We start from the raw sequence: 20505 nt of genomic DNA on the forward strand, positions 1-20505 counted from the left end.
TGAGGAGGAGTGATGAGGAGGAGGAGTGATGAGGAGTGAGTGATGAGGAGGAGGGGATGAGGAGTGAGTGAGTGAGGAGGAGGAAGGAGTGAGTGAGGAGGAGGAGGAGTGAGTGAGGAGGAGGAGTGATGAGGAGGAGGAGTGTGAGGAGGAGTGAGTGATGAGGAGGAGGGAGTGATGAGGAGGAGTGATGATGAGGAGGAGTGATGATGAGGAGGAATGATGAGGAGTGAGGAGGAGGAGGAGTGAGTGAGGAGGAGTGAGGAAGAGGAGTGATAGTGAGGAGGAGGAAGATTTGAGGAGTGATGATGAGGAGGGGAGTGAGTAGGAAGAGTGAGGAGGAGTGAGGAGTGATGATGAGGAGTGAAGAGGAGGAAGATTGAGGTGTGAGGAGGAGTGATGATGAGGAGGAGTGATGATGATGAGGAGGAGTGAGGAAGAGCTCTCACCTGTGCTGTCCTGCAGCGGGTCGTAGCGGCACTTCTCAACGCTGCCGAAGTTACCCTGTACACACACACACACACACACACACACACACACACACACACACACGGGGAGTCACAGGGCTGAAGACAGCTGAGCGGTGTGTAGGGTTGGGAATCGAATACTTGTTATAAAATTTAAATTTAGATTCCTCTTATCGATTCCTTTGTGAGCATTTCAATATGACTTTGAACAATTCAAGTGTGAGAGACTCTGTTTTCTGTCTTCATGTGTATCAGTATATTGGATCCGTGCAGCTCTTAAAGTGACAGCAGCCTAATATTCCCACTCTATAATAACACTAATATTCCCGCTCTATAATAACACTAATATTCCTGCTCTATAATAACACTAATATTCCTGCTCTATAATAACACTAATATTCCCGCTCTATAATAACACTAATATTCCTGCTCTACAATAACACTAATATTCCCACTCTATAATAACACTAATATTCCCGCTCTATAATAACACTAATATTCCTGCTCTATAATAACACTAATATTCCTGCTCTACAATAACACTAATATTCCCGCTCTATAATAACACTAATATTCCTGCTCTACAATAACACTAATATTCCCACTCTATAATAACACTAATATTCCCGCTCTATAATAACACTAATATTCCCGCTCTATAATAACACTAATATTCCTGCTCTATAATAACACTAATATTCCTGCTCTATAATAACACTAATATTCCCGCTCTATAATAACACTAATATTCCTGCTCTATAATAACACTAATATTCCTGCTCTATAATAACACTAATATTCCCGCTCTATAATAACACTAATATTCCCGCTCTATAATAACACTAATATTCCTGCCGTCTCTATAATAACACTAATATTCCCGCTCTATAATAACACTAATATTCCCGCTCTATAATAACACTAATATTCCCTCTCTATAATAACACTAATATTCCCGCTCTATAATAACACTAATATTCCTGCTCTATAATAACACTAATATTCCCGCTCTATAATAACACTAATATTCCTGCCGTCTCTATAATAACACTAATATTCCCGCTCTATAATAACACTAATATTCCTGCCGTCTCTATAATAACACTAATATTCCTAAAACACTTCAATCACACATTTCAATCATAACTTTGTTCAGTTGTATCTATTTGTTGCAATTAGGGGTGGCTCGATACCACTTTTTCATGTCCGATACCGATACTGATACCACACAATTGAGTATCTGTCGATACCAATACCATATATTTTTTTCTTAATTAAGCTGTTAATAACACATTTGTCAGGAGGATGCACTGTGCTTAACCTAGCCATCTAAAAAGCATCATGCTCAAACAGTGCAATAAATGTTCCACTTTCCTAAAGGATGAAATAAGTAGCCCACAACATGACTCAGTTGTGCAATACTGCTGCTTAATTTTTAGGAAAACAATTTTTAAACAGAACTTGTAGCAGCATTTTTAATTATTCAGCACCATTCAATTAATGAAATTTAAAGTGCAACTGTGCAAATAAAACAAAAATTATAATTCCAGTGCCAAAAACTGGATGTAACACACAACTCTTATGTAGTCATAATAATAGGGCTGTACCCGACTATTCGAATATTCGTTCGGTGGGTTGGTATTCGATTTGAGAATTTGACATTCGAATATTCGAATATTGTTTTTTTTTGTTTTCTTCACACCTGGCATCTCCCTCGAAATGGTTCTCATTCGCGCTTGAATATGTTCAACACTATAAAATCTGACGAAATATAGATAGACACACGAGACGAGACACGTTCAGAATGAATAAACTTTTAATAAACTACAGAACAGCGGGAGTGGGAAGCGGCGCGCCTCACGCGGGCAGGGCTTATATGCTCCGAGAACTCTTTTTTACAACTATCTTATAAAGCCTAGCCATTTTTAATAGGATGGACAGTTGAAGGAACCCAACCTCGTTATTTGATGCTTCTTGGCCAGTTGGCCTAAAGTGTTCCTGCAACGGGAGTATTCTCTGGCTAGAGCGCAGAACAGCGGAGTTTGTAAGGACAGAAGTGCATGCCTGCGAGCTTGTATTTTGGGTTAAGCTGCGTTGCTTTGACATTGTGGAAAATAGAATAATAGAAACAAAATGTATTAAGCTTTTTACCCCTTATTATCAATCTAAATTAATCTAGTTTTTAATTTAACTTAATTTCGTTTTTCTTTATTTAAATTCGTTTTTTTCTTTAATTAAATTTCGTTTTTCTTCATTTAAATTTCGTTTCTTTATTTAAATTTCGTTTTTCTTTATTTAAATTTCGTTTCTTCTTTATTTAAATTTCGTTTTTATTTATTTAAATCTACCCTTTACTGTGTGAGTAATTTGTTAGTCAGAAAAATATTAGACTACCTTATTAAGTATTGCTTAAGTTAACAGACCTGTGTGTGTGTGTGTGTGTGTGTGTGTGTGTTACGTGCGAGTGTATTTACTTTGTGTTGTTCATGGGGAAGATGCGTTTTATATCACTAGTGCAGTAATCCGTTTTCGGAGCATAAGCCGTGCCCGCGTGAGGCGCGCCGCTTCCTGCTCGCGCTGTTCTGTAGTTTATTAATTATGAACGTATCACGTCTTATTTGAAATAACTCCACACAGCTGACATGATAACTTAATTGCTGAGAGGGCTTACCTCACTCACCTCTAGCTACCGTTCACGTGATGCCAGTGTTGCCAAGTCCGCGGTCTCTCCCACCCCGAAATTTTTAAGAAGCAATTGGACGGGATTTGTATGTGAAAATCTGGTAACCCTGCGTGACGCTGCTCATCTCTCTTTATGGCATGTCTCTCAGGTGTTGTTAAGCATTTGTATGACAATTTAGGACTAAGGGACGTGATCGTATCGGATCGGGTTATACTCCCGCGATTCATGCAATATCCGATCCAGTGATTTTGGCCAGTATCGGACTAATACCGATACCGAATATCGGATCAGCGCACCCCTAGTTGCAATTGCTAATTTTTGATCTGTTATTTTTTAATTACTGAGAGACTAATTACTTTAATAATGCTTGAGTTTATATTAGTTCGGCTAGTTGTTCTTCTATGGTGTTTTTAAACCACAGGCAAACGCTCCTTGTGTGAGTTCTTTAGCCTGATGATTTGTGTTCATGATTTTTTTTACCTTATTGGAATCAAAATTACGAATCGATAAGAATCGTTAAAACCCAAACAATACCCGCCCCAGTCATGATGCTGATGATGACGAGGCTCACCTTGCCCAGCAGCTGGAGGAAGATCAGGTGTCTGGCCTCAAACTGAGTGGGGTCCTGATTCTCAAAGGCTCCAGCGAATCCCACCGGCCGGTTCCGGCTAGGAAGCGTCTCGCTCTCCACCAGCAGCTCGTAGTCTGAGGAGCACAGGAACACAGGGGTCAGCACTGCGCTAGCTAGCCTCTCGTGCGCGCGTGTGATTAGCTCACCTGGCGTGAAGAGGCTGTTGAGGTCTCGGATCACAGCTCTGAACGAGGGCCGGTGCAGCGGCTCGTAGTCCATGCAGCTGTTGATCACACTAGCCAGTTCGGTCCACTTCGGCGCTGGGAGCTGGTGCTTATCCTCGTAGAACAGCAGCTTCTGTGGGACAGAGACCGTTAGCACACAGAGAGATCGTTAATCAATCAATCAATCATTTATTTATAGAGCACATTTAAAACACAACCAAGGTTGACCAAAGTGCTTCACAAGCAATCAAATAAACACAGTAGAAAAAATAAAACAGATACAGCATGCATATATAATACAAAAAATAATAACAAGCGAGCAGTAATAATATAGCTAAAAATAGCTATATAGTGTTAAAAGCCATGGAGAATAAATGAGTCTTTAGCTGAGTTTTAAAAATGTAGATAGACGGGGCATGCCTAATAAACATCGGAAGGCTATTCCATAGCTTCGGGCCTGCGGCAGCAAAAGATCGATCGCCACGTTTTTTTAGTTTTACTTTAGGGACTGTTAGGAGGCCATGGTCACTGGATCTCAGGTTTCTAGATGGTGTATAAGGAACCAAAAGTTCAGTTAAATATTGCGGTGCCAGATTATTCAAAGCTTTGTAAACAAATAATAAAATTTTAAACTCAATCCTGTACTTGACTGGTAGCCAGTGAAGGGACATTAAAACAGGTGTTATATGGTCAAACTTACGCTTCCCTGCAAGCAATCTAGCGGCTGCATTCTGAACTAGCTGTAGGCGGGAGATAGATGCCTGAGTACTGCCATAGTACAATGAATTGCAGTAATCAAGCCTACAGGTAATGAAAGCATGAATGGCTATTTCTAAATTATTTCTTGAAAGAATGGATTTTACTTTACTGAGAAGGCGGAGTTGGTAAAAACATGACTTGACTACAGCAGAAATCTGTTTATCAAATTTTAAATTTGAATCAAATAAGAAGCCCAAATTCCTAACACACTTTGTGTTGTAAGGGGTGAGAGGGCCGAGGTCAAGGTCAAAATCGCAGTTTTCCTTGGGGCCGAACAGAATAAACTCAGTTTTGTTTTCATTTAAATGAAGAAAATTGAGGGAAAGCCATGCCTTAAGATCATTCAGGCAGTCTAACAGTGGCTGAAGAGAAGAATCATTATTGCATTGCAGGGGAAGGTAAAGTTGGGTGTCGTCAGCATATAAATGAAAGGAGACACCATATTTTTTAAAGATAGTGGCCAGAGGAAGTAAATATAGAGAGAATAACACCGGCCCAAGGATTGATCCCTGGGGGACACCACAATTAAGCGGTTTATTAGAGGATGAATATTGACCTAACTGAACAGTAAAACATCTATCTGACAGATAAGAGCAAAACCACTGTAAGACAGAACCCCGAAGTCCTACACAAGACTCCAAGCGTGACAGAAGAATGCTGTGGTCTACTAAGTCAAAAGCGGCACTTAGATCCAAGAGGATCAGAGCCAATGGTTTGCCAGAATCTGTGATAAAATATATGTCATTAAGAACTCTTAAAAGAGCAGACTCAGTGCTATGTAAAGCTTTAAAACCAGATTGAAAAACTTCATTGATTGAATTATTTAACAGGAAAGTTTGTAATTGTACCAAAACTGCTTTCTCCATAATCTTTGAAATAAAAGGGAGATTTGAAATGGGTCGAAAACTGGAGAGAGATGATTGATCTAGATTAGGTTTTTTAATATAAGGAGTTATCACAGCCTGTTTGAGGCAAGCAGGAACAGTGCCCGTATGTAAGCACTTGTTAATGACTGACAGCAGACTTGAACCCATAGCACCCACATTTTGTTTTAGGAAATGTGATGGAACAATATCATGTAGGCATGATGTAGGCTTAAGACGATCCACAATTTCCTTACAGGCCTGAAAGCTGAGTGGCTCAAACACAGACCATGTGACGGAATATAATGGAATCTCTGGCAAAACATGTCCTGTCTGAGACATCTTAGATCTAATAGCCAATACCTTATTAGTGAAAAAGCTTGCAAAACTTTCACAGAGCGAGACAGAAGGCTCAGGAAAAAGATTAACAGGTGGATTTAACACAGAGTCAATAGTGGAAAAAAGCACACGCGGGTTATTTCTATTAAGCATAATTAAATCAGAGAAATATTTACTCTTAGCAGCTTTAGCTGCCCTCTGAAATGAGGAAAGAGAGTTTCTCATAATTTCATATGAAACATGCAATTTGTCTTTTTTCCATCTGCGCTCGGCTTGCCGGCAAGCCTGCCTAAGAGAGCGCACTGAGTCATTAAACCATGGAATTGGCACTGATTTACGAAATTTAAGCTTTAAAGGTGCAATACTGTTCAGAATAGAAGCACAGGTGGAATTAAAATAACTGAGATGTTCATCCGCATCCAGGTTATGTAGAGTAGATTCAGTTTTAAAAGAAGTCCACACCTCATGAAATGCAGCCATGAACTCCTCACTGGAATGTGCACTGAGGGTACGAGACATACGCCCCATAGACTGAGTTTTTAGTGAATGACCAAAATATGGGACATTAAAAATTACAGGCATATGATCAGAGAAGGTTGCATTGCTAATTGTGATATCGGAGACAGATAGACCATGAGTTAAAATCAAGTCCAAGGTATGACCCTGTTGATGCGTAGGGCCAGAAACCCACTGAACAAAGTCAAAGGATTCAATAAGATTTAAAAACTCCATGGACAAGGTTATAGATGCACAGCAAACATGAATATTAAAATCACCAAGCAGCAGTATTTTATCATAAGCAGTGACAAGGTCTCCGACAAATGCAGCAAATTCATTAATAAATTCTGAGTTATATTTGGGAGGACGATATAACAATGCAATAGTGACAGGATTTGCTAGTAGTATTTGGAATAATTGCACCTCAAAACTGCCGTATGAAGACGCAGATAAAATTTGACAAGAAAATGTGTTTTTAAAAACAGTCACTAACCCCCCACCACGGCCAGAGCAGCGCGGGGTATTTAGAAAGTCACAACCCTGCGGTAGTAATTCAACAAGCGAGCTGGATTCGCCAGGTTTAACCCATGTCTCTGTGATACAGAGGAAGTCCAGCGCTTGTGCAGTAAAAAGTTCGTTTAGGATGAAAGATTTATTTATCAAGGATCGTGCATTGATGAGGGCCATCTTTAGTACAGATGAGTCACAATCCGACTGTGTAGTTGCACGACACAGAGGCCGGAGGTTACCTGAATTAACTCCGTCACGGTGAGGATGAAGAGACATCGCATGACGATGCGTGGAAATAATAACTGGGATACTCGCACATGGCCGCTGGAACTGAGCCTCAGGGAAACACCTTCCTGTGCCACGTCCACAAGCCCGAGCTCCCAACTCACAGGACGGGTGCCGCGCGGCGATCTCTCGAGCCAACGCAGTTTTCCGGCGAACAGCGACACCACCCCGTTTCCCGCGCCTCCACCGGCGCCTTCTTCTAGGTAAATCCATAGGACACCTGCACAGGTGCATAGGGAGATGGATCGCAAAAGACGATTGGAATGCTCTATGTCCATTAACATCACCATTGGCAGAGTCCATGACCACATTTCGAATGTTAAGCAATGTTAAGCGGTCATACACGAGGATGGAATTACAATTTGCGATCATAATGGAGATAAGAAAGAGAAAAACGCATGCCAACGGCAGCGACGAAGCGGACAGCAGACGGCCAGCCAACACAGGCGCCATCATTCAAATGTGGTCACCACGTTAGCTGCAGCCAATCACGCGCAGCACACAGAGAGATCGTTAGCTGCAGCTAATCACGCGCAGCACAGAGAGAGATCATTAGCTACAGCCAATCATGCGCAGCACAGAGGAAGATCGTTAGCTGCGTCTAAAAAATTGACACAAAATTGCGTCTAAACGGCTGTCTCAGCTAGTGTTCTCTCGGTTCTGTTGTCAGTGAACAGTTGAGGAAGAAGCCGGATGTCTGTCAGTTTATTCGGTCTTGCAGTGACAGCAGACTAACAATAATGTTTGAACTTTATCAGTTTTTGATGTGGTATCGAAGAACTTCAAGTGAGTTTTAAGTAATAAATGAAAGCAATGTTACACCCCCCCATATATATATATATATATATATATATATATATATAATATATATACATTTTTGTGATCTGGAAAATGATCGGATCCGTGGCTGAAAAGCCGTAAATGATGTTAGCTGTGAGTTGTGTGAGGCGTCGCACAGAGAGTTTGCTTCACCTTGCAGGAGTCGAGGGCAGCGAGTGGATGTTCTCCTCCACAGTAAATCTCCCACAGCGTCGTGCCGAAACTCCACTTATCCGCCGCTAGACTCAGATTCCGGCTGTCCTGCACACACTCCGGGGGAACCCAGGGGATCCGCTCCAGCAGAACTACACACACACACACACACACACAGGGACAGTTAGAGGAACCCAGGGGATACGCTCCAGCAGAACTACACACACACACACACACACACACACACAGACAGAGAGTGTGGTTCAGGAACTACCAGGTGTTCATCACACACACACACACACACAGACACACACACACACACACACACACACTCACACACACACACACACACACACACACACACACACACACACACACACACACACACAGGGACAGTTAGAGGAACCCACGGGATACTCTCCTGCAGAACAACACACACACACACTCTCACACACACACATACACATACACTCACACACACACACACACACACACACACACACACACACACACACACACACACACACACACACACACACAGGGACAGTTAGAGGAACCCAGGGTATACTCTCCTGCAGAACCACACACACACACACTCTCACACTCTCTCACACACACACACACACACACACACACACACACACACACACACACTCACACACACACACACACACACACACACACACACACACACACACAGGGACAGTTAGATGAACCCACGGGATACTCTCCTGCAGAACCCCACACACACACACACACACACACACACACAGGGACAGTTAGATGAACCCACGGGATACTCTCCTGCAGAACCACTCACACACACACACACACACACACACACACACACACACACACACACACACACACACACAGGGACAGTTAGAGGAACCCAGGGGATACGCTCCAGCAGAACTACACACACACACACTCACACACTCACACTCTCTGGGCTGCACGCTGATGCTGATTCCCGGGTCACTGAGTTTGATGAACGGTGGCGTTCCCGTTTTCCGGTCCTCTTCGCGGGTCACCAGAACATTCCTGGCACACACATTCCCGTGGATCAGGTTCTTCTCCTCCTGCGGATCAGGTCAGGGTTAGGTGTGTGTGTGTGTGTGTGTGTGTGTGTAGGAGAGAGAGTGAGAGTGTGTGTGTGTAGGAGAGAGAGTGAGAGTGTGTGTGTGTAGGAGAGAGAGTGACAGTGTGAGAGAGAGTGAGTGTGTGTGTGTGTGTGTAGGAGAGAGAGTGAGAGTGTGTGTGTGTAGGAGAGAGAGTGAGAGTGTGTGTGTGTAGGAGAGAGAGTGACAGTGTGAGAGAGAGTGAGTGTGTGTGTGTGTGTGTAGGAGAGAGAGTGAGAGTGTGTGTGTGTAGGAGAGAGAGTGAGAGTGTGTGTGTGTAGGAGAGAGAGTTAGAGTGTGTGTGTGTAGGAGAGAGAGTGACAGTGTGAGAGAGAGTGAGTGTGTGTGTAGGAGAGAGTGTGTGAGAGAGAGAGTGTGTGTGTGTGTGTGTGTGTGTGTGTGTGTGTCACCAGGTGGTGTAGAGCCCAGGCCAGCTGCTTCACTGCCTCCAGCTTCCAGGTGATGTTGATGCTGCTGTGCTTCCGCTTCAGGTACGTGTCCAGAGAGCCGAAGCGCACGTACTCCTGCACCATGATGTCTGCAACACACAGACACACACACACACACACACGCTTACAGACCTCATAAAACACGTGTGTGTGTGTGAGAGAGAGAGAGAGAGAGAGAGAGAGAGAGAGAGAGTGTGTGTGTGTGTGATACTCACGCTCTTCTGTGCACACACACACGCTTACAGACCTCATAAAACACGTGTGTGTGTGTGAGAGAGAGAGAGAGAGAGAGAGAGAGTGTGTGTGTGTGTGTGTGATACTCACGCTCTTCTGTGCACACACACACGCCGTAGTTCAGCAGCAGGTGTTTGTGGGATAGCTGGCTCATCATGCTGGCTGACTCGAAGAACGACTGTCACAGAGAGAGACACGTCACGTCCCGTACGCAACACACACACACAACACACACTTTTCCCACAATACCTCAGTGTAGTTGCGGTGGCTCTTGTCCAGAACCTTCAGCACGACGTCCATCTTGTGGATCTCTCCGTAATCTCCTCGCTCTCGGCGCACGCCCCGGAAGACCTGCGTGAACGTGCCCTGACCCAGACTCTCCCTCTGCGCACACACACACACACACACACATCAGACCTGCGTGAACGTGAACGTGCCCTGACCCAGACTCTCCCTCTGCACACACACACACACACACATCAGACCTGCGTGAACGTGAACGTGCCCTGACCCAAACTCTCCCTCTGCACACACACACACGTCATCATCGTTCACAGAGTAACCTTCGATTAGTGGTCTGTGCGTTCGCAGAGAGAGAGAGCGAGTGAGAGTGTGTGTACCCTCCGAACCAACTAACCAGTTTTATGCCTGTTTCTCTGCAGCAGCTCAATGATGTCACTGCTCATATGAAGCCCTCCAGGTCTCCTGGTGATGTGTTCTCTGTTTAAGAAGGTACTTGATTCAATTGGCCCAAGTATTCTGTCTATTATGACAGATTAGTTTGTCTATATATTAGTTTGTCATCTGGTGTCCCGGTTAGGTTTAAGCATGCGGTTATTCAGCCCCTTGGACTGGAGTAATTATCATCTGATTTCAAAATGGCCTTTTATTTCTAAGATACTGGAAAAAATTGTGAATGCACAGCTTAATGACTTTTTAACGAGGAATAAGATTTCCGACAGATTCCAGTCAGGTTCTAGAGCTGGTCATAGTACAGAATCTGCTCTGTTGAGGGTCTCTAATGATATCCTGCGAGGTGTTGACTCTGGAAACCATGTTGTTTTGCTTTTGTTAGATCTTACAGCGGCATTCGATACAGTTGATCCCGTTTATAATGTAAAGGTGCCCGGGCATCCCCTGCTGCGGCCCCTGGCTCTGGAGGACCCTCCTCTGCTGCGGCCCCTGGCTCTGGATGACCCTCCTCTGTCTGTAGAAACTGGTCCTTCATTGGGTGTTTTTCAGAGTGCGCTTAAAACTCATTTGTTTTCTTTAGCATTTGATAATGCTTTGTAAGTTGTGTATGTCATATGTTTGCATTGTTTTTGTCTTTGTTTTTATTTTCTATTTTTATACCTTCTGTACAGCACTTTGGTTCCACTGCTGGTGTTGAAAGTGCTTTATAAATAAAGTTGAGTTGAGCTGAGAGATGTTAGATCAGAGCTGAGAGATTCATCACATTTAGATTTTTTAATCATAATGAAAACAATAATCAACGACACATTCCCTTCCTTTACAGCGGTGTGTGTTTGTGTGTGAGTGAGTGAGTGAGTGTGTGTGTGTGTGTGTGTGTGTGTGTGAGTGTGTGAGTGTGTGAGTGAGTGAGTGAGTGAGTGTGTGTGTGTGTGTGTGTGTGTGTGTGTGTGTTTGTGAGTGAGTGTATGAGTGTGTTTGTGAGTGAGTGAGTGTGTGTGTGTGTGTGTGTGTGTGTGTGTTTGTGAGTGAGTGTATGAGTGTGTTTGTGAGTGAGTGAGTGAGTGTGTGTGTGTGTGTGTGTGTGTGTGTTTGTGAGTGAGTGTATGAGTGTGTTTGTGAGTGAGTGAGTGAGTGAGTGAGTGAGTGAGTGAGTGAGTGTGTGTGTGTGTGTGTGTTTGTGAGTGAGTGTATGAGTGTGTGTGTGTTTGTGAGTGAGTGAGTGAGTGTGTGTGTGTGTGTGTGAGTGTATGAGTGTGTGTTTGTGAGTGAGTGAGTGAGTGTGTGTGTGAGTGTGTGTGAGTGTGTTTGTGAGTGAGTGTATGAGTGTGTGTTTGTGAGTGAGTGAGTGTATGAGTGAGTGTGTGTGTGAGCAAGTGACTCACAGTCTCCAGATCCTCCCTGTGGATCTTGTGGAAGATCATCTGGTTGACGAGTGTGTTAATGAGTGAGTGAGTGAGTGAGTGAGTGTGTGAGTGAGTGTGTGTGTGTGTGTGTGTGTGTGTGTGTGTGTGTGTGTGTGTGTGTGTGTGTGTGTGTGTGTGTGTGAGACTCACAGTCTCCAGATCCTCCCTGTGGATCTTGTGGAAGATCATCTGGTTGACGTGTGTGAGTGAGTGTGTTTGTGAGTGAGAGTGTGAGTGAGTGTGTGAGTGAGTGAGTGAGTGAGTGAGTGAGTGTTTGTGAGTGAGTGAGTGTTTGTGAGTGAGTGAGTGAGTGAGTGTTTGAGTGTTTGTGAGTGAGTGTTTGTGAGTGAGTGAGTGAGTGAGTGTTTGTGAGTGAGTGAGTGAGTGAGTGTTTGTGAGTGAGTGAGTGAGTGAGTGTTTGAGTGTTTGTGAGTGAGTGTTTGTGAGTGAGTGAGTGAGTGTTTGTGAGTGAGTGTTTGTGAGTGAGTGAGTGTTTGTGAGTGAGTGAGTGAGTGTTTGTGAGTGAGTGAGTGAGTGTTTGTGAGTGAGTGAGTGAGTGAGTGAGTGAGTGAGTGTTTGTGAGTGAGTGAGTGTTTGTGAGTGAGTAAGAGTGTTTGTGAGTGTTTGTGAGTGAGTGTTTGTGAGTGAGTGAGTGAGTGAGTGAGTGTTTGTGAGTGAGTGAGTGAGTGTTTGTGAGTGAGTGAGTGAGTGAGTGAGTGAGTGTTTGTGAGTGAGTGTTTGTGAGTGAGTGAGTGTTTGTGAGTGAGTAAGAGTGTTTGTGAGTGTTTGTGAGTGAGTGTTTGTGAGTGAGTGAGTGAGTGAGTGAGTGTTTGTGAGTGAGTGAGTGTTTGTGAGTGAGTGAGTGTTTGTGAGTGAGTAAGAGTGTTTGTGAGTGTTTGTGAGTGAGTGTTTGTGAGTGAGTGAGTGAGTGAGTGAGTGAGTGTTTGTGAGTGAGTGAGTGAGTGTTTGTGAGTGAGTGAGTGAGTGAGTGAGTGAGTGTTTGTGAGTGAGTGAGTGAGTGAGTGTTTGTGAGTGAGTGTTTGTGAGTGAGTGAGTGAGTGTTTGTGAGTGAGTGTTTGTGAGTGAGTGAGTGTTTGTGAGTGAGTGAGTGAGTGAGTGTTTGTGAGTGAGTGAGTGAGTGTTTGTGAGTGAGTGAGTGAGTGAGTGAGTGAGTGAGTGTTTGTGAGTGAGTGAGTGTTTGTGAGTGAGTAAGAGTGTTTGTGAGTGTTTGTGAGTGAGTGTTTGTGAGTGAGTGAGTGAGTGAGTGAGTGAGTGTTTGTGAGTGAGTGAGTGAGTGTTTGTGAGTGAGTGAGTGAGTGAGTGAGTGAGTGTTTGTGAGTGAGTGAGTGTTTGTGAGTGAGTGAGTGTTTGTGAGTGTTTGTGAGTGAGTGTTTGTGAGTGAGTGAGTGAGTGAGTGAGTGAGTGAGTGTTTGTGAGTGAGTGAGTGAGTGTTTGTGAGTGAGTGAGTGAGTGAGTGAGTGAGTGTTTGTGAGTGAGTGAGTGTTTGTGAGTGAGTGAGTGTTTGTGAGTGAGTGAGTGAGTGAGTGAGTGAGTGTTTGTGAGTGAGTAAGAGTGTTTGTGAGTGAGTGAGTGTGTGTGAGAGACTCACAGTCTCCAGATCCTCCCTGTGGATCTTGTGGAAGATCATCTGGTTGACGTGTGTGAGCTCAGAGGGCGAGAGAAGCGCGTCAGAGCTCTGGCTGTTCCTGCACACCAGCAGGTTGGATTTATCTAGAGTTGGACACACACACACACACACACACACATATCACTTCCTGCTCAGAAAACACACATCACTTCCTGCCCAGAACGCGTCACCTTTGCTCCTTGGCGGACAGCAGCTGGAACACGTGTGTGAGACTGTGTGTGTGTGTGATTGAGTGAGTGTGTAGGGATGGGCAATATGGACTTAAAAATATATCATGATATTTTCTGGTATTTATTGCGATAACGATATCAGTGACGATATAAATATGTTAACATTCACAACCATTTCTGGCCACAAGTGTCGAGCGTTTAGCGATGAGCTCCGCCAGTTGTTCTCTCTCACGCGAGCGGCGAATGAACGAGTCGAAACAGAAACACGTCATCGGCTTCGCTTTAGCGGTATTACCGCGGGAAGACTAACTCTTATCAGGAGGAGAATCTTTACTGGTATATATCGCAAATGATAACGTACCGCCCATCCCTAGTGTGTGTGTGCGCGTGTGTGTGCGTGTATGTATGTGTGTGTGCGCATGCTTGTGCGTGTGTGTGTGTGTGTGTGTGTGTGTGTGCGCATGCTTGTGTGTGCGCGTATGTGTGTGTGCGCATGCTTGTGTGTGTGTGCATGCTTGTGTGTGTGTGTGTGTGCGTGAGTGTGTCACCTTTGCTGCGCGGCGGACAGCAGCGGCTCAGCTGGAACACGTGTGTGTCGGAGCGCAGCGCCTCCTTCTGGTAGTGTTGCAGTAACTCACTCAGACTCGCGAAACTGCTCTTCCCACCGCTCAACACAAACTCTCCCGAAGCAGAGCGATCCACCAGACAGTGTTTGAACTCCAGCTGACCCTCGTGCTGCACAAACACACACACGCGCACACACACACACACACACACACACATTCACACAATTGAGGTTAGTTACTGCAGTGGCTAAACCATGATATAACACACACACACACACACACACTCTCTCCTCACTTCGAGGGTGATATAACACACAGACACACACACACACTCTCCTCACCTCGAGGGTGCTATAACACACACACACACACACTCTCCTCACCTCGAGGGTGATATAACATACACACACACACACACACACACTCTCCTCACTTCGAGGGTGATATAATACACACACACACACACACACACACACTCCTCACCTCGAGGGTGATATAACACACACACACACACACACACACACACACACACTCTCCTCACTTCGAGGGTGATATAACACACACACACACACACACACACACACACTCTCCTCACTTCGAGGGTGATATAACACACACAGACACACACACACACACACTCTCCTCACCTCGAGGGTGATATAACACACACACACACACACACACACACACTCTCCTCACTTCGAGGGTGATATAACACACACAGACACACACACACACTCTCCTCACCTCGAGGGTGATATAACACACACACACACACACACACACACACACTCTCCTCACTTCGAGGGTGATATAACACACACACACTCTGCTCACCTCGAGGGTGATATAACACACACACACTCTGCTCACCTCGAGGGTGAAGGACAGGTAGAACTGGTGGTAATGTTTCGGGCTGCTCCTCAGGATATAAAGGCCTCGCTGGTTCTCACAGCGACGCAAGCGGCTGATGGCGAACTCCGTCCTGAGGGAACAAACACCTCATTCATACGTGTGGATTATATTACATCATATTATATGGCCAAATTAAATGGGTTTTAAGTGTGTGTGTGAAGCTGAACTCACGACACGGGGCCCGTGGCAGCTGATCTGCATGGCCTCCAGGAGTGTGTGTGTGTGTGTGTGTGTGTGAAGCTGAACTCACGACACGGGGCCCGTGGCAGCTGATCTGCATGGCCTCCAGGAGTGTGTGTGTGTGTGAGTTTGAGTGTGTGTGTGTGTGTGTGTGTGAGTGAGTGAAGCTGAACTCACGACACGGGCCCGTGGCAGCTGATCTGCATGGCCTCCAGGAGTGTGTGTGTGTGTGTGTGTGAAGCTGAACTCACGACACGGGCCCGTGGCAGCTGATCTGCATGGCCTCCAGGAGTGTGTGTGTGTGTGTGTGTGTGTGTGTGTGTGTGTGTGAGTTTGAGTGTGTGTGTGTGTGTGTGTGAAGCTGAACTCACGACACGGGCCCGTGGCAGCTGATCTGCATGGCCTCCAGGAGTGTGTGTGTGTGTGTGTGTGTGTGTGTGTGTGTGTGTGTGTGTGTGTGAAGCTGAACTCACGACACGGGCCCGTGGCAGCTGATCTGCATGGCCTCCAGGAGTGTGTGTGTGTGTGTGTGTGTGTGTGTGTGTGTGTGAGTGAGTTTGAGTGTGTGTGTGTGTGTGTGTGTGTGTGTGTGAAGCTGAACTCACGACACGGGCCCCTGGCAGCTGATCTGCATGGCCTCCAGGAGTGTGTGTGTGTGTGTGTGTGTGTGTGTGTGAGTGAGTTTGAGTGTGTGTGTGTGTGTGTGTGTGTGTGTGTGTGTGAAGCTGAACTCACGACATGGGCCCGTGGCAGCTGATCTGCATGGCCTCCAGGAGTGTGTGTGTGTGTGTGTGTGTGTGAAGCTGAACTCACGACACGGGCCCGTGGCAGCTGATCTGCATGGCCTCCAGGAGTGTGTGTGTGTGTGTGAGTTTGAGTGTGTGTGTGTGTGAAGCTGAACTCACGACATGGGCCCGTGGCAGCTGATCTGCATGGCCTCCAGGAGTCTAGGGGGCGCCACCTCTTTACACAGGTAATGATGTGCGTCTGTGGTGAGTCTATAGTAGCCGTCGATCAGAGACACGAAGGACAGCGCTTCACTCAGAGAACCAAACTCCAGCTCCTGTGGGAAACACACACACACGCTCAGACTAGAGGTCTTCTCGGAACCTAAAATATGTACCCGACCCGAATCACTTCTTACCCGATAAAAAAAGAAAAAAAAAAAGAAGTGTGATAACATTGTCATAATATTGTTTTAAATAAAAAAATTTGTTATTAAATGCCTGACAAAGTTTAAAAGGATTCGGGTCTTCTCGGGTCCATTCGGGAAAAGCACATTTATTTTAAATTACCCGAGACCCGAGGCCACTAATACTGACCCGACCCATGTCGAAGTTTTGGACCCAAACCCTCTCGGGTGATCTCAGGTGGTCTCGGTCTCAGGTGGTCTCGGTCTCAGGTGATCTCGAGTGGTCTCGGTCTCGGGTGATCTCGAGTGGTCTCAGGTGATCTCGAGTGGTCTCGGTCTCGAGTGATCTCGAGTGGTCTCGGTCTCGGGTGATCTCGAGTGGTCTCGGTCTCAGGTGGTCTCGGGGTCTCGAGTGGTCTCGGTCTCGGGTGGTCTCGGTCTCGGGGTCTCGAGTGGTCTCGAGTGATCTCGAGTGGTCTCGGTCTCAGGTGGTCTCGGTCTCGGGTGATCTCGAGTGGTCTCGGTCTCGGGGTCTCGAGTGGTCTCGGTCTCGGTCTCGAGTGATCTCGAGTGGTCTCGGTCTCGGGGTCTCGAGTGGTCTCGGTCTCGAGTGATCTCGAGTGGTCTCGGTCTCAGGTGGTCTCGGTCTCAGGTGGTCTCGGTCTCAGGTGGTCTCGGTCTCGGGTGATCTCGAGTGGTCTCGGTCTCGGGGTCTCGAGTGGTCTCGGTCTCGAGTGATCTCGAGTGGTCTCGGTCTCGGGGTCTCGAGTGGTCTCGGTCTCGAGTGATCTCGAGTGGTCTCGGTCTCAGGTGGTCTCGGTCTCGGGTGATCTCGAGTGGTCTCGGTCTCGGGGTCTCGAGTGGTCTCGGTCTCGAGTGATCTCGAGTGGTCTCGGTCTCAGGTGGTCTCGGTCTCGGGTGATCTCGAGTGGTCTCGGTCTCGGGGTCTCGAGTGGTCTCGGTCTCGAGTGATCTCGAGTGGTCTCGGTCTCGGGTGATCTCGAGTGGTCTCGGTCTCAGGTGGTCTCGGTCTCGAGTGATCTCGAGTGGTCTCGGTCTCGAGTGATCTCGAGTGGTCTCGGTCTCGGGTGATCTCGAGTGGTCTCGGTCTCAGGTGGTCTCGGGGTCTCGAGTGGTCTCGGTCTCGAGTGATCTCGAGTGGTCTCGGTCTCGGGTGATCTCGAGTGGTCTCGGTCTCAGGTGGTCTCGGTCTCGGTCTCGAGTGATCTCGAGTGGTCTCGGTCTCAGGTGGTCTCGAGTGATCTCGAGTGGTCTCGGTCTGTGTGTGTGTGTGTGTGTGTGTGTGTGTGTATGTTACCAGCATCTGACTGTCCTGTCTGTTAATGGACACGACCCGGTTCTCCCCGTCTCTGCTGCCCTGCTTTACACTGATGTCGATGACGTCAGAGAAATCACAGTAAACCTGCAGATCCTGAACAGGAGAGACAAACACTCAGGTCAGTGTCGCTCGTCTCTCTCGCGCGTCTTCGGGTCAGCGTCACTCGTGTCGGGTCAGCGTGGGAAACTTCAATAACAACGCAAAAACTACTAGCCTACCTAATATACATTTCACACATTATTAAGGTCAAGTAAACAGTCAGTAAGAAAATATGAACAAATAAACAAATTACAAGCAATAGGACAAATAAATACAATGCGTTTTCTTTCTCAACTGTTTATGTTCACTTAAAGATGACGTGTGTAGTTCCTGCGACACCGAATGTAAACACTAGGGCTGTCAAAGAAAGAAATCGAATTTCGAATGAAAAATGGCAGGAAAAGGCTCTTCCTGCTGACGAAAACCCTCTCAGTTGGAGGCAAAAATCGTGTAACGACACACTTGACTAAACCATCGCTCAGAGCTGAGTGTGTGTGTGTGTGTGTGTGTGTTTCATCAGCTGAAACAGTCAACAGAAAGTGCTCAGCACTCGCTCAGATCAAGAGCGTCTGGTGTTTCTGATGAACATGTAGATGTAGAGAGTAAGTAGAAGTGAGTCTGAATGCCAGTTTGCTGTTGTGTGTTCATGTAGTTCATTACGCTGTGTGTTGAAGTGTTTTTTACCAGGTTACTGATACACTAACAGTGTTATGCACTATTGCAACCTCATTTTCCTTGCATGCACATTAAGAAAATTATATTTTATTTAGGACATTTTTTTGAAACGTGAATGTCATTTCATTTCAATAAAAGATGCGATGCTTGGTTTATATTTGCTTATTGCGCTCGCTGGCGCTCTCTTGTGGACACAGGAGACAGTACAGCACTGTTTTCCTCTAGCATCAAGTATTGCCTTCAGAATTAGAATATAATTAAAATTTTGCTAATATTTAAAAAATAAATTTGCATTTAGCTTTCAGCCATTTTGACAGCCCTAGAAAACGGCTCTGATTGGTCGATGCACTCAACAGACGTGGAGCGTGACTGATGCAGCGGGAGCATTACGCAGTAACCACAATCAGTAGATTAATTGTGCAACGGGGATCGGATAATGATGAAATACAGCTGTACCCTGATGATGTCACGAGCTGAAACACACACCTCTCGGTCTCTGGGCTCCTGACATCGGGCCCAGCGGATGCCCTGGTTGCCGTTGACGACGATGGTGACGGCGCCGGCACTCGGTTCGGTGACGAGGAAGCGCTCGGTGTAGAAGCCCGGCTGCAGAGACTCTAGGCTGAGCACGTACTTCAGCTTCAGGTCTCGAGGACACGCTTTACACGAGCCGAACTGATGGATGAACTTCCGGAAGCGGAAGCGGATCCTCTTCCGGGTCACGAAGTGCTGGTTCTGGATGTGTGCTCGCATGTTCTTCGGGAGGAACGACTTATAACTGTGAATCAAGACAGCAGAGGTCAGGCCATCACACTCCACAGGGAAGCGCAGGTCAGAGGTCAGAGGTCATGTGTGAGTCTCACCTGTTGTGGTTGTAGATGTCAACAGGGGATTTGCCCTTTTCTTTGGCCAAACGCATCATATCGATGACAGCCAATCCCAAACACTCTTCCTGAAACTCCAGGCTGATGGGAACGCTGACCGAGCCACTCAGGAAATCTGACCTCCACTGAGAGAGGGAGAGAGAGTGGGAGAGAGACAGAGAGAGAGTTGAGTTGAGTTTTCAACACACTTTATTTATATCATTACAACGTCAGCAAAACATCACATTATCCAGGAAACAAAAACAGAGGTACAAAAAACAAGACTTATTGTGACATGGTAGTGAAGATCAACATTTCTTCATCAACTGCACAAATAGCTCCATTAAAACACCATTTGGGCAGAAACCTTTAAGTCATTCATCAGTTTATAGAACTTGAAATCGAATATAACCCTTGCTTTTACCATATTTTAAAATACAGTAACCACATGTTGTCCTTCTCTACCTTATATTTTGTTTTTCCTAGTTATATAAACAGCAAGTTTGGCTTGCCCAATTAAAAAATTCAGCAATTGACTTTTTACTCTTTGCGCCACACTATATTTGGGTCCAAGAATCCAAATTTTAGAAGAAAAAATCTCCCCAAAATTCATGAAAAGAACATCCAGAAAACAAAACATATCATGCAGTCTTGAACATTCTAAAAACCAATGAAAAATTGTCTCCCTCATTTTACAAAAAGGACAATCACTTGATACATTGGGATTAATTAAGCTCACAAATGCATTTACAGCAACTCAATTCAATTCAATTCAATTCAATCAACTTTATTGATCCCATAAAGGGCAATTAGTTAAGAGCAGCATGTATACAACAGTACATAACACAAACCACACACATTATTCGCAACACAACCGTCGGCAAATATGTACACTTTTTTTCTTCCT

The 20505-nt window shown here is 45.6% G+C and overlaps 1 protein-coding gene across 1 annotated transcript in view; it reads right to left on the reverse strand.

The window, feature by feature from the left end:
• The window catches only part of jak2a (Janus kinase 2a), a 28278-nt gene extending 8532 nt beyond the window's left edge, over positions 1 to 19746 (reverse strand). The window contains exons 1-15 of the mRNA XM_084387662.1: positions 19599 to 19746; positions 19222 to 19513; positions 18001 to 18114; positions 16456 to 16613; positions 15329 to 15440; positions 14438 to 14624; positions 13681 to 13802; positions 10225 to 10359; positions 10066 to 10153; positions 9703 to 9830; positions 9115 to 9253; positions 8172 to 8323; positions 3928 to 4078; positions 3722 to 3855; positions 450 to 504 (exon numbers count right to left, since the gene is read on the reverse strand). Coding sequence (XP_084243788.1) covers positions 450 to 504; positions 3722 to 3855; positions 3928 to 4078; positions 8172 to 8323; positions 9115 to 9253; positions 9703 to 9830; positions 10066 to 10153; positions 10225 to 10359; positions 13681 to 13802; positions 14438 to 14624; positions 15329 to 15440; positions 16456 to 16613; positions 18001 to 18114; positions 19222 to 19513; positions 19599 to 19657 — 2026 coding nt within the window. The 5' untranslated portion in view covers positions 19658 to 19746. The remainder of the gene's footprint in view (positions 1 to 449; positions 505 to 3721; positions 3856 to 3927; positions 4079 to 8171; positions 8324 to 9114; positions 9254 to 9702; positions 9831 to 10065; positions 10154 to 10224; positions 10360 to 13680; positions 13803 to 14437; positions 14625 to 15328; positions 15441 to 16455; positions 16614 to 18000; positions 18115 to 19221; positions 19514 to 19598) is intronic.
• Between the last annotated feature and the right edge of the window lie 759 nt (positions 19747 to 20505).

This window comes from Rutilus rutilus (assembly GCF_951802725.1).
Source record: "Rutilus rutilus genome assembly, chromosome: 18".
NCBI lineage: Eukaryota > Metazoa > Chordata > Actinopteri > Cypriniformes > Leuciscidae > Rutilus > Rutilus rutilus.